The sequence below is a fragment of the Neoarius graeffei genome, chromosome 1, assembly GCF_027579695.1.
Source record: "Neoarius graeffei isolate fNeoGra1 chromosome 1, fNeoGra1.pri, whole genome shotgun sequence".
NCBI classification, from domain to species: Eukaryota; Metazoa; Chordata; class Actinopteri; order Siluriformes; family Ariidae; genus Neoarius; species Neoarius graeffei.
This window is the reverse complement of record NC_083569.1, coordinates 103,775,684-103,794,956: the sequence shown is the minus strand read 5'-3', so window position 1 is coordinate 103,794,956 and position 19,273 is coordinate 103,775,684. Positions and strand designations below refer to the sequence as shown.

At 38.4% G+C, this 19,273-nt stretch overlaps 1 protein-coding gene across 2 annotated transcripts in view; it reads left to right on the top strand.

The window, feature by feature from the left end:
• The first annotated feature begins 4,750 nt into the window (after window positions 1-4,750).
• The window catches only part of LOC132880299 (desmoglein-2-like protein), a 352,687-nt gene continuing 338,164 nt past the window's right edge, over window positions 4,751-19,273 (top strand). For both annotated transcript variants that reach the window (XM_060913787.1, XM_060913783.1), the window contains exons 1-3: window positions 4,751-4,843; window positions 5,538-5,663; window positions 17,985-18,131. In XM_060913787.1, coding sequence (XP_060769770.1) covers window positions 4,796-4,843; window positions 5,538-5,663; window positions 17,985-18,131 — 321 coding nt within the window. In that variant the 5' untranslated portion in view covers window positions 4,751-4,795. The remainder of the gene's footprint in view (window positions 4,844-5,537; window positions 5,664-17,984; window positions 18,132-19,273) is intronic.

Here is a 19,273-nt window from a genome sequence, read left to right as displayed (position 1 = left end):
GTGTAAAGTGATTAAAAGTAAATACCTTTCAATGAATAAAATTGATCGATTTCCTGTATCTTTGACTTTCACATTAAAATGCAATTAAATTCTACACATTTCTTCACAGCTGATTTTATTCAAGCAAAAACTGAGTAAAATCCAATTATTAAATCATTCAAGTTGGTTGAATTCAGCTGAATGTGATTCCAAACTGCATGAAGTCTTTTTTATTATTACTATTATTTATTAATTAAATATTAATTAAGCCCTGTGATGACCTGGCAACTTGTCCAGGGTGTACCCCGCCTTTCACCCATAGTCAGCTGGGATAGGCTCCAGCTTGCCTGCAACCCTGTAGAACAGGTTAAAGTGGCTAGAGATAATGAGATGAGATGAGAATATTAATTAAAGCCGCAAGCGGCCTTGACGGGCCCTCGCGCCAGCGGCCAAGGGGGGCGGGGGCATGCGTCCCCGCGAAAGACCTTCCACAGCTTCTTCGGCAAGAGACATTACTCCCACAATGGCGACAAAGCACAGAATTGGACACATGGCAACAATAGGGTCTCGCACTGTACGGTGCTCGGGCCCTAATAATAAAAATAATAATAATAAACCTTCAAAAGCAATAGGGTCTCGCACTGTACGGTGCTCGGGCCCTAATAATAATAATAATAACTAGAAACTATACGCCAAGCAGACACCTTAATGCGAGAGGCAAAAATCACAACACGTTAGGGGGCGCTATAGAGGCCCTGAGGCCCGCCTGGATCTGGGCTTCTGGTTCTCAGTAGCGGTGGCAGTCTAAGAAAAAGGAGCCAAATTTCGTGCATTGTCGACCATGGCAAGCGCCCCAATAAGGGTCTTGTAAAGAGTTTGCTTGGCAAGTTAGACAAATCAGAAGCTGCAATATCATTTTTGCCATAACCAGCACCCCCAGGGGCGAAAGTGCACAAAATTAGGTGTAGATGTCAGGTGAGCTATGAAGAGTTTGCGTATGAAGTTTGATGACAATTGAGTAAATAGAAGATGAGATATAGATTTTTGAAGAATAAATTTTTTGGTTTTTCCCATGTCAGTAGGTGGCGCTATGCTGTACATGAGCGATTATGAGTTGGAAAAATAAGTGTCTACAACAGCAACGTACTATCACAAGGTAGTGGTGTGAAGGAAAAGCATTATGGAATTATTTACCAAAAACCCGTTTTGGAGCAATTGCGTCGGCCAAAAACAGCGCCCCCCCATGGATGAAAATTCCCAAAATGTGGTATACATGACATGGGAGGTAGTAAGAGGGTGGCCGTGAAGTTTGACCAAATTTGAGGAAAGATTGGAATTTTTGCCCAAAAATAGCGCCCCCAGTGGCGAAATATCACAGAAATTGGGTAACATGTCAGAAGCCCAATGAGTGATTTGCGTGTGAAGTATGAGCAGTTTTGAGCAACCAGAAGATTTGTTATGAATTTTTAAGCATGTAAAATTTTGCAGCGAAAATTGATTGACGTATAACTTCTGAACGGTTTATCCTACGTGAAACCTATTTAGTAACTTTTGTCAGCCATGTCTGTAGATGATGTGTATCAATTTTGGTGACATTCCTATGAACGGTCTAGGAGGAGTTGCGCCGTCTTCGTGGCCATGCATTTCGCACAAAAGTGAAATTACCTCACTTCCTGTTGGGCGTGGCTAATGCATTGGCATTACATTTTTGTCCGGCTTAGTGAGATACACATGCGTACCAAATGGCATGCCACTACTACAAACTACATGGCACCCAGGCACCTTAATGCGGGAGGCCAAAATCACAACGACTTAGGGGGCGCTATAGAGGCCCTGAGCCCCGGCCAAGTTTGGGCTTCTGGTTCTGAGTAGCGGTGGCAATTCTCGGAACTGGTGCCAAATTTCGTGCGTTTTCGCCCATGGCAAGCGCCCCGAAAATGGCCCAACAGCGGAGAAAAATAAAGAAGAAGAAGAAGACGGAAGAAGAAGAAGAAGAAGAATAGTGAACTCTTACAAGAACAATAGGGCCTTCGCCCATAGGGCTCGGGCCCTAATTAACCCATATCCCAGTTTTTACAGTGTACAGGGGAAGCCCACACAATTGGAGGGCTGGCCCATCAAAAAACGCACATTTTAGTGAGGTATATTACACTGCAGTTTTCTTCATTCATCACAAAACTAGATGTGTGTCCAATGGAGCAAAGATGCCCCTGGCTGAGCAGTTTGATAGAGAATGTAATTGTTGCTTTTGGAAAATTTCCTGAATGTCTGTGGGTCACATCCAGTTTGATTCACTAAAAAGTTATGCAAGTTCATATTTTCAAATCTATGACCCAGTTTAAAGTTGCATGAATCTTGAATCACCTTTGGTGGGTGTGGATGGATAACAACACCCCAAAAGTTCCCTAGGCAAACCTACAAACCGTATTTGGTGGCTGAGCATTAATATCAACACCCAAAAAGTTATGTGAGTTCATATTTCCCGACTTCTGACCCAGTAAAAAGTAGGTCAAATGTAGGTCAATCTCGCCGCCGTTCGAACTCGTGCTATGTCATCCCCAGATAGACCCCAAAATTAAATTTGGTGCATGCAGGTCAATTTTAACTGTTGTGTGAGCGTTCTGGATGGACAGATGGACGGACATAGTGAAATCATGACGCTCCTGCCGACTAAAGTCAGGCCAGGGGGCATAATCAAAAAAGAGCTCTCCCAGAGTAGTAAATTTAAGAATCATTATGATTGACCTTGCTCAGCAACCAGTGTAAACTTTTCTGTGCAATGTGCAGCTGTGTAGCAGGCTAGTTCAATAAAGCGTTCATTTACCTCTCAGCCACACCATACTTTTCCCACCTGTCACTCATATACACTATTGTCAGGGGATATAATAAAATGAAACGTTATCCAGTTTCTGTCTCTTGCACTGTCAGAGTGGAAATCACACTCATCTGAAATTTGAAGAGCAAAACTGCAGTTCATTTAGGAATACATGTTGGAATTCAAAACAGTCATTTTTTAAATTGCAATAAAACACTTTAAACATTGTGGTTGTGTATCTTTTATCATAGGAATTAAAATAGGCATGGTTTCCTTTTCAGTCAGTCAGAATACGAGGGCTTCCCTGCAAATCTTACCAATAAAAATATTTTGAATATAGTCACTTTTATCTCGTACTTTCTATTACTAGATTACAATAAACCAAATATAAGATTATTAAACTTGTGATATTTCTAGGCATTTAATTAATTTCAAGCTATATGTTTTCTTACTTTTTTGGTAGATATGTTTGCAAGAACTAAATGCTTAAAATTACCAATTTTTTATGCTAAAAGAACAAGACAAATTAACTGCTTGAAATGAGTAAAAAAATCTAGAAATAAGTTTAATTTTACTTTTGATTTATTGTAATTATGAAAGGAAATAATCGGAAAATAAGTATCAAGTTATGTTCACTTGCTAACCTGTCAGTGTTGTTGTTTTGCTGTAGAGTTATGTGTAAATTAGATGATTTAATAAATCTGATGCGGCACAGAGCTGTTCTGGCTATATCTTCTGTTAAACATGAATAAACATGAATAAACATGAATTTAATCAGACAGACTATTATAATGGTTCTCCTTACAGATAAGAAATCTTCGCTGAAATTAAACTTAGCTAAAATAATAATAAATAAATAAAAATAAATAAAAAATTGTGATTTGTAGATGTTCCCTCACAGTTTAACATCCTAATCCTATATAACTATGGGTAGCATTATGTTTTGAATTCATTAAAAAAAGTTAGGTTTGACATGATAGGCCTGCAAATATTAACAATTAAGCTGCCACTAGTAAGATTTAATAACAAAAGTTGCAAAAAAAAAAAAAAGCCAATCCATTTGAGTTAGCTTAACAGCATTATAAAACAGCAGGATTTAATTTCATTGATGTGATCTGCTCAGCTGCCAGATTTTGTTGAAATTTATTATTCTGCACAACTCGGTGCATTTTGTGAAAGCTTCTTTGTTGTGTTCATGTTAAGCCTAAAGTTTGGTGAAGGTCCTGAAATGTGTTGATTTTATCTGCTCGAGCTGTAACTACAGGAAACAACTGACATTTGTGATGACAATACAATGTGTTGTGAACTGAAGTGAATTGGGCCACAAGTAGGCTTATGCCAGGATCAGATTACATGTCAGTTTCAGCAATCACAGTCATCATTCCTTCAATAAATTACAAATTGGGCCCTGTTCAGTCGTGATACATATCCTTGAGTGACGTCGGAAAGGAGGGTCAAGAAATTCTCGATCATGGCCATGAAGGAACATGTCGCAGAAAAGGAACAAAATTGTCAAAATCAGGCTGACGTTGAACACTTTCTGCAACCATTTAAGCTCTTTACAGTGACTGCTGGCATTTGGCATTTCTTTTCAAATCTTTACCCACTCAGTTTTCCCCAGACCCACCCCACTGTTCAATTTCTGGCCAGGGAACATGTTACTAAAAAATGTGCTTTCACATGTGTTTTTTTTTTTTACATGAGCTCATGTTAATTACATAATCATGTTATAAATCTAAACGAAAAATGTACATGATTTTTCTGTAAGGAAAGACACTCTTGTGCACTGTAGAGTATTGTAGCAGCAGGACTGAGAAACTCTCGGATAGCTACAACAGTGCAACTCCCTCCCTGCAGCAACCAATGGCATGATGAAGCTGCGCTCAGGTGCCACCCATTTTCAGTGTGTAAAGCAGGGAGTGCCAGTTGCAGCACTCACACACTCTCACACATACACACGCACACACACACGTCCTGCTACTTTTGTGGATTACTGTTTTTATGGCAATGTTTCTGACCTACTTTTTAATAACCACATTTTGTACTACTGTAAGTATTTCACATCATTCTGGGGATGAAAAGGGATTTTATGTCTCTTTCTCATTAACATTAGTGTTATAATGTTAGTCATGTAAAACTCTTCGGAGATTTCCTTTTTGGTAAATGCTTGGCTGGAATTCCCCAGCAACCACAACATTACATTGATTTTCCCTTTTTTAAATTCATCTCATCTCATTATCTCTAGCCGCTTTATCCTTCTACAGGGTCGCAGGAAAGCTGGAGCCTATCCCAGCTGACTATGGGCGAAAGGCGGGGTACACCCTGGACAAGTCGCCAGGTCATCACAGGGCTAACACATAGACACAGACAACCATTCACACTCACATTCACACCTACGGTCAATTTAGAGTCACCAGTTAACCTAACCTGCATGTCTTTGGACTGTGGGGGAAACCGGAGCACCCGGAGGAAACCCACGCGGACACGGGGAGAACATGCAAACTCCACACAGAAAGGCCCTTGCCGGCCCCGGGGCTCGAACCCAGGACCTTCTTGCTGTGAGGCTACAGCGCTAACCACTACACCACCGTGCCGCCCTTTTTTAAATTATTTATTATTATATTTAATTTTTGCATTAAAAATATTAATTTTTCTTTGTTTGTTTGTTTGTTTGATTATTTTGATGTTCTTATTTTTTATGGATATTATTATGAATGTGTGATTTGTATTTGTGCATAAATAGGTAATCTGGGTTCAAGCTGATAAAGGAGAACTGCAAACGCTCCGTCGACAGAAAAGAGAATGGTTCACCCCTTCAAAGAAGCTGATGGAGAATGTGGATTATACCAATCAAGAATTCATTATGAAAGTGAGCATTTATATTAATAAGACAACTTTCTTGGAGGTTATGTTTTTGCCTCAGTTTGTTTGCTTGTTTGTTTCTTTGTCCGTTTCCAACATACCTCAAATAGAAGTGATATTTCAAAATAGATTTTGATGAAATTTTGAGGAAAGGTGGGCCATGGGCAAAGGAACAATTGATTAAATTTTGATGCAAATTCAGATCTGTGGCTTGACAGAAGTATGCCCTCTACCGAGTGCACTTCTAGTTAATACATGACATCACATTTTTACTTATCATGAAGATAAAGTAAAGGTAAAACTAGATACAGACTGTGCCTCAAGTCACAGTTCTTTGCACTAGCTGTTACAAACCGGAATATCAGGTCACCATACCCTATAGATTCGGAACGGTAAGAGACATGATGCTTAGTGACAAAAAGTTGCACCCCGCCACCCTAAACATTTTTTTTTAATCATGAAAATTAACAATTATTAGTGATTTGAAAAAAAATACCATTTTGCATGGATCATTCCGGGTTGGTGATCCAGATCTCCACTGAAAGGCATAGCAACATAATCCAGCCCAGAGGTATTCTTCATGTGAAATTTGGTGATGACTGATTGAAAACTGAGGGAGAAATAGTGTCCTAAAAAAATCATACGAGAATAATAATAATAATAAGAAGAAGAAGAGTAATGTGCAAAGATCCTCAGTGAGAGTCATAATTTGTGCCAGCGCTGCAAGCACAAATTAATTGCACATGAAGGGAAACATTAAAGTGCATCCAGGTTGTATTGCAATTCTGACAATAAATCGTTTACAGGTGCAAGAAAATTAGAGTAACTTCAATCGCTTTTTTTTGTTTTAATGCTGTTATGAATAATGGAGTTCCTCCTTTTGCACTCACAGGCTCAGTTTAGACTTTAGATCAGAGTTTGGATTTTCAAAGTAAGATTTAAATATAAAAAGTGAGCTGGTCACAATTGAATTTAAAATGGGGAATTTTACCCATTTTTCAGAATTTGTGGTAATTGTTTGTTACCAAGTATTAAGAGCCTCAAACAAGGATTTGGCCTTATGTTTATGTACATGATAATCGTCTGGTTACTTCTGTTTTGTTGTTATTTGTGCTCAGCACTGGTCCAAATGTCTCGAGCTGATCAAATCGTAGTCTACAAGTTTAATTATAGTTTATTTACATTTAGTCGACTTGCTGTGAAGAATCGCCAAGTACACGGACATCAAGGAAGTTGGATTCAGGTTCATCATGAAATAATTGTTTCGACTTTGACACCGACAGCAAGTTTAGTATTAAAATGGTTGATTGCAAATGACAAAATATTTCTAGGATTTTATTTACAAAAATAGTTATAACTAGATGATATGATACTGGTCATGTCTGTTGGCAGGGAAGTTTTTTCCTTAAATAACATTACATAATTTTATACGATCGGGTATGCCTCTGTTTATAGGAACTCTGCTTTTAACAACAATGTGTTACAGAGCTCATTTAATATAAGGCTTTGTAAGTTTGAGGATTGAAAAAGTTTGCTGCACCGATTTATTTTCAAGAAAGTACTGGACCATATTAGTTTGTCACAGATGTCATGAGCCCTAGTTCCTTTCGAAATCATTGAGCCTCATTGATCATTTTCTGTATGTGGCATGAAATAAACTATCTGTTCACCATACTTAACATTTGATCTAGGGGGTTTGTGGTGACATGCTGTGTTGCCAAACATCACACTGTGCATGATGACCAAACATCTCCATCTTGGTCTCATTAGTTGAAAGAATATTGTTCCAGAACTTTTGTGGTTTGTTCAGATGCAATTTTGAAAACCTAAGTTATGCTTTGTATCCTTTTGAGAGAAGGAGCTTTTTCCAAAACACCTTTCATGAGCATCATATTGTTCAGTCTTTTTCTGTTTGTACTGTCAAACACAAACATTTAATGTGCTTACAGTGGCCTGTAGGTCACATGATGCAGCTCTTGGGCTTTTATTTATATCTTTGAGCATTAAATGGTCTGATGTTGGACTAAATTTGTTGGGATGCCCACTCCTGGGAAGATTGACAACTGTCTTGAAGGCTCTCCATTTGTAAACGATCCTTCTCACTGAAGAATGGTGGATTTTGAATTGTCTGAAGACGGCCTTGTATCCCTTCCCAGATTGATGAGCCACATCAATTGCTTCTCTGAGGTCATGGCTGATGTCCTTTCTTTTTGGCATGAAGTAGACACACACCTGTGTACTCCAGAACACCAAACTATCAGAAATTCCACATTTAAAGAGGTATTCACACTTCTTAAGAATTAACTTACTCAGGGGCGTGTCTAGGATTTTTTTCTTGGGGGGGCCAAATAGGGTCACAATCTGTAGAGGGGTGGCATATTGTATTGTAGGGGTGTAACGATACACAGAAATCACGATTACCTCGTTTTTGGGGTCACGATTCGTTTCGGTACAGTATAGGAATAACATGTTAAACCATTTGCTTGCTCAGCACATTGTTCATTAAACCAAAACTCTGTCACACATGATCACAGTAGCACAAATCACGGACAAGTTTCCTCATGAATATTTAAAATCCTTCCCTAACCACCCCAATCATGAATGAGTACCCTCTTGAATATTAAAGAGCCACTGCACATGTAGTGGCAGCATGCAATCATGGCCTATGTAAACTGACTGTAGGCTCCCGTTCGATACAGCACTGTATTGAACCTAACGTTCGATTTCGAGCGGTTCGGTAAATGTACTTGTACCTTTACACCCATATTGTATTGACATAAAATGGTTTAAAGTGTCCTATGACAGCCTCTGATTTTAGGTGATGACAATAATAATCAGTAGACTACATAAGTAATATGACTTTATTGATGATTAATTAGTGAGATAATTATTACTGAGTTTATTAACACATTTAAGCACAATTTTACAAAAAAAATAGAGTAAGTACTATTGGCCCAGATCAATGAAAAGATTAAACTAGCCAATAATATATAAAATAGCAAAAGTAGCTCAACCATCTAGGCCTACAGCAGCAAAAAGAAACATAGGCCTAGCCTTCTTATTAATCCAAAATATAAGAGTAAACAATCACAGACAATTTCCTAGACCAGGGCCCTGTACTACGAAGTGGGTTTTCTGGCTTACCAGGGTAACTTCGAGAGTAACTTGATCACGTGCAGCGTAACTTCCCGATTAACCCATACTACGAAAGTTGGCTATGTTCAAACCGAGGTATGCTGCCATGGCAATTTACGCTGCATCTCAAACCTGCTCGTCTCAGGTTATGTTCTTGGTTAACCCGAGGTTTCCGATTAACCACACCCTTTTTAAAAACCACCTCTCCACCGACATTTCCTCTAGAGACAATGCCAGCGTACCTGGATGACCCGTGCGATATCGGAGCGCAGATTAGAGATGGGATTTATGGCTCTTTGATGGGATCCGCATCTTTGTGATCCGTTCTTGGAAAAGAACCGTTCAAAAGACTGGCTCATTTGGCTCTTTTTAAATATTTATTCAGTTTTAAGAAGACAGCGTCTAAAGAAGCCAGATCCCTCTGCTTAGACAGTGACATCAATATTTCTGGACATACCTTTTATATAAAGCAACCTAGACTTACATTATTGTAACCCCTAAACACTCATAAATAACCATTAAAAAACAATGAGGGCTTCAATGAATGTCCATGCAGAACGGCTTTTCTGTAAAAAAAAAAAAAAAAAAAAACACTCAAGAACATAGTTACCAAGAACGCAAGAATATTTTATAGAAAAACACTTGTTTTACAAAAACATTTAAGTCTGAGATACAAAATAGATACAAAAATATAACACAAGAACTAGTTATCACACAAGAACATTTTAATAGAAAAAAACAAACTTTCTATATTAAAAATATTGAAATTGTAATAAAAATAGATACAACTAAACAGTCAGATAAATAGATAAAGTTATAACAAGAACACAAGATTATTTTAATAGGAAAAAACAAACTATTAATGCAAAAAATATATTATTAGAAAAATAGATACAACTAGACAAACAGATAAATAAATAAAATACACAAATAGAACAAACAAAATGACGATAGAATAAATTAAATGAACATCCGTGCAAAGTAGTTTTCCCACAATATTATCATTAATATCACACAACAACATTATAAACTATATACAAAACAATTTGAACTATTAGGCAAACAGATAAAACTTGAATAAATAAAAGGCAAATGAATGCTTGCCTGCACGCGCGCGCACACACACACACCATTATGAATGATGTTTTTATATTTCATTTTCACCTGTTGCCAGGTGCGTTTGGCACTGCTGTTGCCTCTGAAATGTTCACAGGACATACACCAACTTAGTCAAAGGGACTGAACAGTCAGTCATCCTAATTCATGTGACTCTGTGCACATATCAGCTTAAGTAGGCTACTCCATGAATTTACCATACCAAATTTTATTCAGGATTTTTCGGACATTAAACAAGCTATATATGACTGGGGCCACGTCGAAGGACCATTTTCTGTGACTTGTGATTGATCATGAAGATTTCTCTCATCCTATACTTCTGTTCTGGAACATGTAGAGGGGAGAATGTACTTGCGCATTTACCCGATCGGCAATTCGTTGCCAATATGCTTGCCGCTCCTTATTGGCAGCCGCTGTGTTAGATTTTGCTCTTAATGTTGTTTTGAACTCCTCGTAGCTTTGCATTATGACAGCGCATTCTTCCTCCATGAAGTACGGCGACCGTGCCATTGTGAACAGTGGTGATTTGCGCTGATAACTTCCCCTTTAACGTGAACGCGCATTAACCCTGATTAGGTTAACACAGGTTCAACAAATCAACTTCATAACTGGCGTCGTAGTACCGTTTAACCCCAAACAAGATAACCAGGTTTTGTCAACCCCGGTTTAGCGGGGGAACCCTGGGTTACTTCTGGGTAGGTTGACCTCCGTTCGTAGTACAGGGCCCAGGGCCCTGTACTACGAAGCGGGTTTTCTGGCTTACCAGGGTAACTTCGAGAGTAACTTGATCACGTGCAGCGTAACTTCCCGATTAACCCATACTACGAAAGTTGGCTATGTTCAAACCGAGGTATGCTGCCATGGCAACTTACGCTGCATCTCAAACCTGCTCGTCTCAGGTTATGTTCTTGGTTAACCCGAGGTTTCCGATTAACCACACCCTTTTTAAACACCACCTCTCCACCGACATTTCCTCTAGAGACAATACCAGCGTACCTGGATGACCCGTGCGATATCGGAGCGCAGATTAGAGATGGGATTTATGGCTCTTTGATGGGATCCGCATCTTTGTGATCCGTTCTTGGAAAAGAACCGTTCAAAAGACTGGCTCATTTGGCTCTTTTTAAATATTTATTCAGTTTTAAGAAGACAGCGTCTAAAGAAGCCAGATCCCTCTGCTTAGACAGTGACATCAATATTTCTGGACGTACCTTTTATATAAAGCAACCTAGACTTACATTATTGTAACCCCTAAACGCTCATAAATAACCATTAAAAAACAATGAGGGCTTCAATGAATGTCCATGCAGAACGGCTTTTCTGTAAAAAAAAAAAACACTCAAGAACATAGTTACCAAGAACGCAAGAATATTTTATAGAAAAACACTTGTTTTACAAAAACATTTAAGTCTGAGATACAAAATAGATACAAAAATATAACACAAGAACTAGTTATCACACAAGAACATTTTAATAGAAAAAAACAAACTTTCTATATTAAAAATATTGAAATTGTAATAAAAATAGATACAACTAAACAGTCAGATAAATAGATAAAGTTATAACAAGAACACAAGATTATTTTAATAGGAAAAAACAAACTATTAATGCAAAAAATATATTATTAGAAAAATAGATACAACTAGACAAACAGATAAATAAATAAAATACACAAATAGAACAAACAAAATGACGATAGAATAAATTAAATGAACGTCCGTGCAAAGTAGTTTTCCCACAATATTATCATTAATATCACACAACAACATTATAAACTATATACAAAACAATTTGAACTATTAGGCAAACAGATAAAACTTGAATAAATAAAAGGCAAATGAATGCTTGCTTGCACGTGCACACATGCACACAGCATTATGAATGATGTTTTTATATTTCATTTTCACCTGTTGCCAGGTGCGTTTGGCACTGCTGTTGCCTCTGAAATGTTCACAGGACATACACCAACTTAGTCAAAGGGACTGAACAGTCAGTCATCCTAATTCATGTGACTCTGTGCACATATCAGCTTAAGTAGGCTACTCCATGAATTTACCATACCAAATTTTATTCAGGATTTTTTGGACATTAAACAAGCTATATATGACTGGGGCCACGTCGAAGGACCATTTTCTGTGACTTGTGATTGATCATGAAGCTTTCTCTCATCCTATACTTCTGTTCTGGAACATGTAGAGGGGAGAATGTACTTGCGCATTTACCCGATCGGCAATTCGGTGCCAACATGCTTGCCGCTCCTTATTGGCAGCCGCTGTGTTAGATTTTGCTCTTAATGTTGTTTTGAACTCCTCGTAGCTTTGCATTATGACAGCGCATTCTTCCTCCGTGAAGTGCGGCGACCGTGCCATTATGAACAGTGGGGATTTGCGCTGATGACCTCCCCTTTAACGTGAACGCGTATTAACCCTGATTAGGTTAAACCAGGTTCAACAAATCAACTTCATAACTGGCGTCGTAGTACCGTTTAACCCCAAACAAGATAACCAGGTTTTGTCAAACCCGGTTTAGCGGGGGAACCCTGGGTTGCTTCTGGGTAGGTTAACCTCCGTTCGTAGTACAGGGCCCAAGGGTTTTCAAAGTGTGGGAGAGTCAGCCCCCCTCGGAGAGCAAATAAACAACAGCGCCCCCCTTACAATTTTTGTTGTTGCTATACTTAATGTTCCATTCGTATTTTTAAAAAATGGTTGTTGTACACATTATTTTTTTCTTTTTCACATTTTAAACATCTGTGCTTTTTAAAACATCTTGTTTTACACATTTTAAACATCCCATAGCATCGTTAGCTAGCACCTCTTGGCAGACAACACACTGTGGCAGTGGAGCATCTTCAGATCCAGTCCATGAAAATCCAAACTTTAAATAATCGTGGTCATACTTCCTTCTTTTTCCAGTCCCCCCAGGATTCTGCGGGCCTTTTTTGTGATTGTCGCGGGCTAAAATGTCTGATGTTGCGGGGGGTTTTCCAAAAAAATTGCGATGAAAGTTGCGGTGTTTTTTAGGTTTTTGTTGCGATTACATTGCGGGAGGAAGTGAAAGTTGCGAGAAATTGTTGCGATTTTCTCTTTTTGTGATTAAAATTGAGTGATATGTTAAATATTAAGTTATTACTGAAAAACTATTGATTAAAAAAACAAAGAGAAATTGTCCTATAAACAACTTTGCCAATATAAAAGATTATAGGTTATAGGACAATATAGGATTATAGGAGGTTAAGAAATATAGATTAGGGATAAAATTAGCTCATGTTTTAAGTCGTTCAAATTCTGTAAAGCTGCTTTGCGACAATGTTTATTGTTAAAAGCACTGTACAAATAAACTTGATTTGATAAAAGATTACCAGGACTACAAAAATGCAGAAAAATAGGCTTTACTTATCCAAATGCACCTGTTGGTTCAGGGCGGCACGGTGGTGTAGTGGTTAGCGCTGTCGCCTCACAGCAAGAAGGTCCGGGTTCGAGCCCCGTGGCCGGCGAGGGCCTTTCTGTGTGGAGTTTGCATGTTGTCCGTGTGGGTTTCCTCCGGGTGCTCCGGTTTCCCCCACAGTCCAAAGACATGCGGGTTAGGTTAACTGGTGACTCTAAATTGACCGTGAGTGTGAATGGTTGTCTGTGTCTATGTGTCAGCCCTGCGATGACCTGGCGACTTGTCCAGGGTGTACCCTGCCTTTTGCCCGTAGTCAATTGGGATAGGCTCCAGCTTGCCTGCGACCCTGTAGAAGGATAAAGCGGCTAGAGATAATGAGATGAGAGACATGTGCGACCTTTCTATTTTCCTGCTCGAACCGTCTTTTTTGGGACCCATACGCGAGTACATAACTGCACAGCCACACACGGACTGGCCATTGGGAGTAGCGGGAGTTTTCCCGGTGGGCCGGTGGTTCAGTGTGGGCCGGCGGAGAAAAAAAAAAAACAGTTGCGCGCTGGCCTTTAATATGATAAGCAATGTTAACAGTTTCTTAAAGAGAGTAATTAGCAGCCATGTTAACAGTTTCTTAAAGAAACTGTTAACATTGCTTATCATATTAAAGGCCAGCGCGCAACTGTTTTTTTTTTTTTTTCTCCGCCGGCCCACACTGAACCACCGGCCCACCGGGAAAACTCCCGCTACTCCCGATGGCCAGTCCATGTGTGTATGCTGATAACATACTGTCGAGCTAATGTTGCTAACGTTAGCTCCTTAACTTCAGCTACACAAACGTTACCTAATCACCTGCGAAATTCCCAATACATTAAACACTAACATTCACACTTTTTTCACACTTTGGACATTCTCACTTACCTTAATTAATCTTTGTGTTTAACCACCGCAGTGGTGGTGTTCTCAGGAACCATACCAGCTTGATGAACATGAAAGAGGTCCAACTTCTTCTGTTGTGATTGGATGAAATTGATGTTCTTCCTGTGCGGCCAATAACCTATTCGCAAAAGCAGTTATACTGTTGCATACAAAATAATTAAAAATAATATTGCCCAACATCAAAACACTTTTAAATTGTACTTTTATACATATGCGTGGAAAAATAAATTTTGCAATTAATTAAACCCTCCTTTTTTCTCCCTTACTGAGGTGGGGAGGGGGGACCACTTAGGGTGGCCAACCAAATTTCAGGGGTAGCCAATGCCACCCCCGGCCACCCCGGTGGCCACGCCCCTGAACTTACTCTTATGCATTTCATTGGTAACACCTGGCTGCTAATTACTCTCTTAATGATTGCAAACTAGGAAGGGTGTACTGATTTTTTTTTTCTCACCTGGGTTCTGATTGTTGGTTTACTTTTTTTGGGGAAAAGGTAACATATTGAAATCTGTTGTGCATTTTGTGGTTATGTGTTTGTTGATTTGAAGTTGGTGAGGACCACCCTCAAACTTTAGTTGGTGGCTTCTTTCTTGGAGGTGAATCTTTCAGTTCATGGCAATGTAAAAACTCACTTGACTGTGAACAGTGTTACAGCATCTTCCAATTCATGGCAGGCCTGTGCCTTGGTGGTTCCTGGGTTGATCCCGACTATCTGAACCACCTTCCTCTCAGCTGAGTGTCACAGTTTGAGTCTTCTTCCAGCAAAGTGGCTTGGCAAGGTGGCTACACCTCCCAATAACTTGTACTTGGGTACATACAATTCTTTGAATTGATGATCTAAGAGTCTGCAATTGTTTAGAAATGGTTCCAACAATATTCATTTGTGTAAATCTATGGTCCTCTTTCTAACATTTGCACTGAGATCATTCAACTTTCCCACTGTACTGTGTGTTGGTCAATCCAATGAGTGCTGTCAAACAAATGCTTTTTATGTTGGCACTGAGAAGCTACCACCTGTAATCATTCAAGATCACAAAAAGTACGTTAAGAGGCCTTGGCCGTGGCAAATTAAGACATTTTGGAATTTCAGCACCATTGAATTCATAATCTAAATAGGTGTGCATATTTTTGGCCCTGTATGTATAATTTTGACCTTGTGTTTATTTTAGAAAACCCAAAATAAATTAAAATTTCTGCATCAAATTCTTTTTTTAAGCTGTATGTTGTACAATTATTCTGCCACAGAAAAGACATTGATATCCCTGCATGCAAACGTCTGACCTCAACTGTAAAATCATAGAATTGAGGGGACCTTCTTTTTTTCCATTACTATTGGCCCATAATGGCATGTACTGAAGTACTTTATTCCTTTTATACCACAGCAATTTGCCAACAATTACAACCTCACCTCAGAAAAAGTTGGAACGGTATGTTGAAATTAAAAACAAACCCAGCACATTATTGATGTTTTACCTCATGAATTTTATTTTTTAAAAATAAGCACTTGTTTCAATTTTGATTCTGACAGTACATTTTTTTTCAAAAGAGTTGGGACAGGAAAGCATTTCCCATTTTATAATGTTGCCTTCCTTCTCACAATACTTAAAGATGTTTAGGGACTGAAGACACCAAGTGCTGAAGCATTTCAGGTGTTATTTTGTCCCATTCTTCCTGCAAGCAGGTCTTAAGGTGTGCAACAGTATGGGGTTGTTTTTGTCATATTTTTATTTTCAAAACTTGCCATACATTCTCTATTGGGGACAGAGGGCACACACCCTCTTCTTCCACAGCCATGCCTTTTTACTCTGTCCATAATGTGGTTTTGCATTGTCTTGTTGAAATATCCCTGTAAATGTTGTTGTCTTGAAGGCAGAATATGTTGCTCCAAAATCTCAATGTACTTTTCTGCATTAATGCTCCATCACAGAAGTGTAAGTTACCTTTGCCAAGGGTACTGACATGATGCCATACCATGACACACCCTGGCTGTTGGACTTATTGCTGGTAACAGTCTGGACAGTCCTTTTGACTTTAGTCTGGCACACACGGCATCCATTTCTTCCAAAAAAGACCTGGAATACTGATTCGTCTGACCACAATATACATTTCCACTGTGTGATGGTCCATCCCAGATGCCTCTGAGCCCAGAGAAGTTGACGGTGCTTCTGGACACAGTTAATACAAGGCTTCCTTTTTGTTCAGTAAAGCTTTAACTGTTATTTACGGATGTAACTTTGTATTGTAGAGCTTGACAAAGGCTTGCCAAAGTAATCCTGAGCCCATGTGGTTCTATCAGCTATAGATGAATGACAGATCTTGATGCAGTGTTGTCTGAGGGATCGAAGATCACTGGTGTTCAGATTGAGCTTGTACCCTTCCCCATTACACATCAAAATTCTTCCAGAATCCTTGAATCGTTAAATTATATTATGCACTGTAGAGGTTGAAATATCCAAATCCCTTCCTATCTTTCTTTGAGGAACATTGTTTTTCAACATTTCAATAATCTTCTCATGCATTTGTTGACTAACTGGAGATTCTCATCAAATCTTTGCTCCTCAAAGACTAGGCCTTTCTTGGATATTGATTTTGTACCAAATCATGATTACAATCACCCGTTTCAAATCAAATCATGACTTAATTGTTTGCCTCATTACTAGCCCTAAATTGCCTCCGTCCCAACTTTTTTTGGAATGTGTTGCATGTATGAAACACAAGAATGGATGTATATTAACAAACAACATGAAGTTAATCAGACAAAACATGAAATATCTTGGGGTCATCCTGCCTGCGATGAAATATAAGTCAAAGTTAATTTTAAAATAATTGTTTTCCTTTGTTTATTTGCATTTTCCATTCCATCACTTTTTTTTTCTGGTTTGGGGTTGTACATTTTTTTTTTTATTAAAGAATGGCAAATTATGTATAGTTTTACTTGTTAACTTCTTTATAACAAGTTAATAACTGTCATCACTTATGCTTAAAAAGCTATAAACCGTCAGTTCAGCATTAGTTTTTCTTTTTACAATTAGAAAAAATGCAGCTCTTTATGATACACATAAACTACAATGAGCAAACTCTTCTGTCTTGAAGGCTTTCCCCATGGCAGAAAACTTCAAGATTATTGACAGAGATGGTTACAGCATTATCCCCTAACTGTTAGAGTGAGACTAGAGACTCCATAAATGTTAATTTCACACCAGGAAACATCAATATATGAACATATGTTAATTATTAGGGGCTTTTTTTTTAAATTGTGCTGTTGCTACAGAAACTATAAAGTATTAGAACGAGCGTGTTAATATAAACTTGTGATTTCTTTTGCAGCCTGCAATTCTGTTGCAATACAAAATTAACCAATACCTTCTCACCAGTCAGAATTGAGAATGGAACAGCATTGTATTATAAATACATTTATGAAGAAGACTCACAAGTCAGTAAAATGCTTTGAAGAAGAAGAAGAAACCTTTAATTGTCACATGCACACTTCAAGCACAGTGAAATTCATCCTCTGCATTTAACCCATCTGAAGCAGTGAACACACACACAGAGCAGTGGGCAGCCATACTAGAGCACCCAGGGAGCAGTCAGGGGTTAGGTACGGTACCTTGCTCAAGGGCACTTCAGCCCAATGCCGCCCCACATTAACCTAACTGCATGTCTTTGGACTGTGAGGGAAACCGGAGCCTACAACAGGTACAAATTAAATTATGTTGCATTCATCTACTGTATATATGAAATTGTATGTGTTTGATTTCAGATACGATCAGATGAAGAGACCAGGGAAGATATTAGATATTATCTAATAGGATCTGCGGCGGATGAAGGATTATTCACCATCAACCCAAAGAATGGCTATGTCAGGATCCATGGCATCTTGGACAGAGAGAAAAACGCGATTTATGAAGTGAGTGTATCCTCTGCATAGCTGTGAGCAACATCACATTTTCTGTAATGATCATGAAGGTAGTGATTTATTTGAATTATTCAAATGTTAAGTAAAAAACTATTTATTAATTTATAGTAAGAATAATGCAACACAGTGGTTAGCATGGCCACTCCACAGCTCCAGAGTCCATGATTTAATCCTGAGCTTGGGTTACTGTCTGTGTGGAGTTTCACATGTTTTCCACATGTCCATGTTCCTTCCAGGATCTCAGGCTTCCTCACACTATTCAAAAACTTGCTCTTCAGTGGATTGGCTACTCTAAGCTTCCCATACGTGTAAATAAGATATGTGCTCCATGTGTATTCACACCTTGTGCTCTCACCAGGATGAAGCAATTACGGAAGATGAGTGAATGAATGAATGTGCTCATCAGCAGCTTAACATTAAAACAAATGAACATTTGTATTCACTATCAGAAACCTTTCATAGCAAAACCAAGAAAAAAAAAACAATTTTCTACAAATCTCTACTTTATAGTATGTTTACTGTAAAGACAAAAAGTGTTGTTTTTATTTATTTTATTTTGCTTGACTGTTTGGCAGGCAACTGTCTTGCATGAACTTGTCCACTATTCCAGGGCTTCTTGGACTTTTGCAGCCAGGAACCCATTTATATGTACAAAACAAATAATCCAAGCACCTGTTCAAATATTCAAAAATTCATATTATATATAATATATAAAGATTTTTTTTTTTTTTTGGTGTGTATGCACTGACTAAAAGCAGAACTCCCAATGAATTTTAACACTTGCCCACTGGACAATGAAAGTTGTATCTTTATTTACATAAGATGGTTGGCTTTTTATCCTGCAGTTATTTTTAATTTGCTTTATAAAAGATAGCATGGGATTATTTATTCACACATTTTACATGTTTATGAGATACATACGATCAGGTACCCTGTGGAGGCACACTTATGTCGTTCATATGCATGTACAGATGTCATACGATCGCAAAAGCCATCAAAAATCAGGTTGATGCATTCCCATATTCTCTGAAGTATGGAGGTTCTGCTTTGCACATGGGGAGTTCCACTATGATGATGATGATGATGATGTTGATTTTAAAAATAATTTGTTTCCAACCAAACTTAAGTGGTCT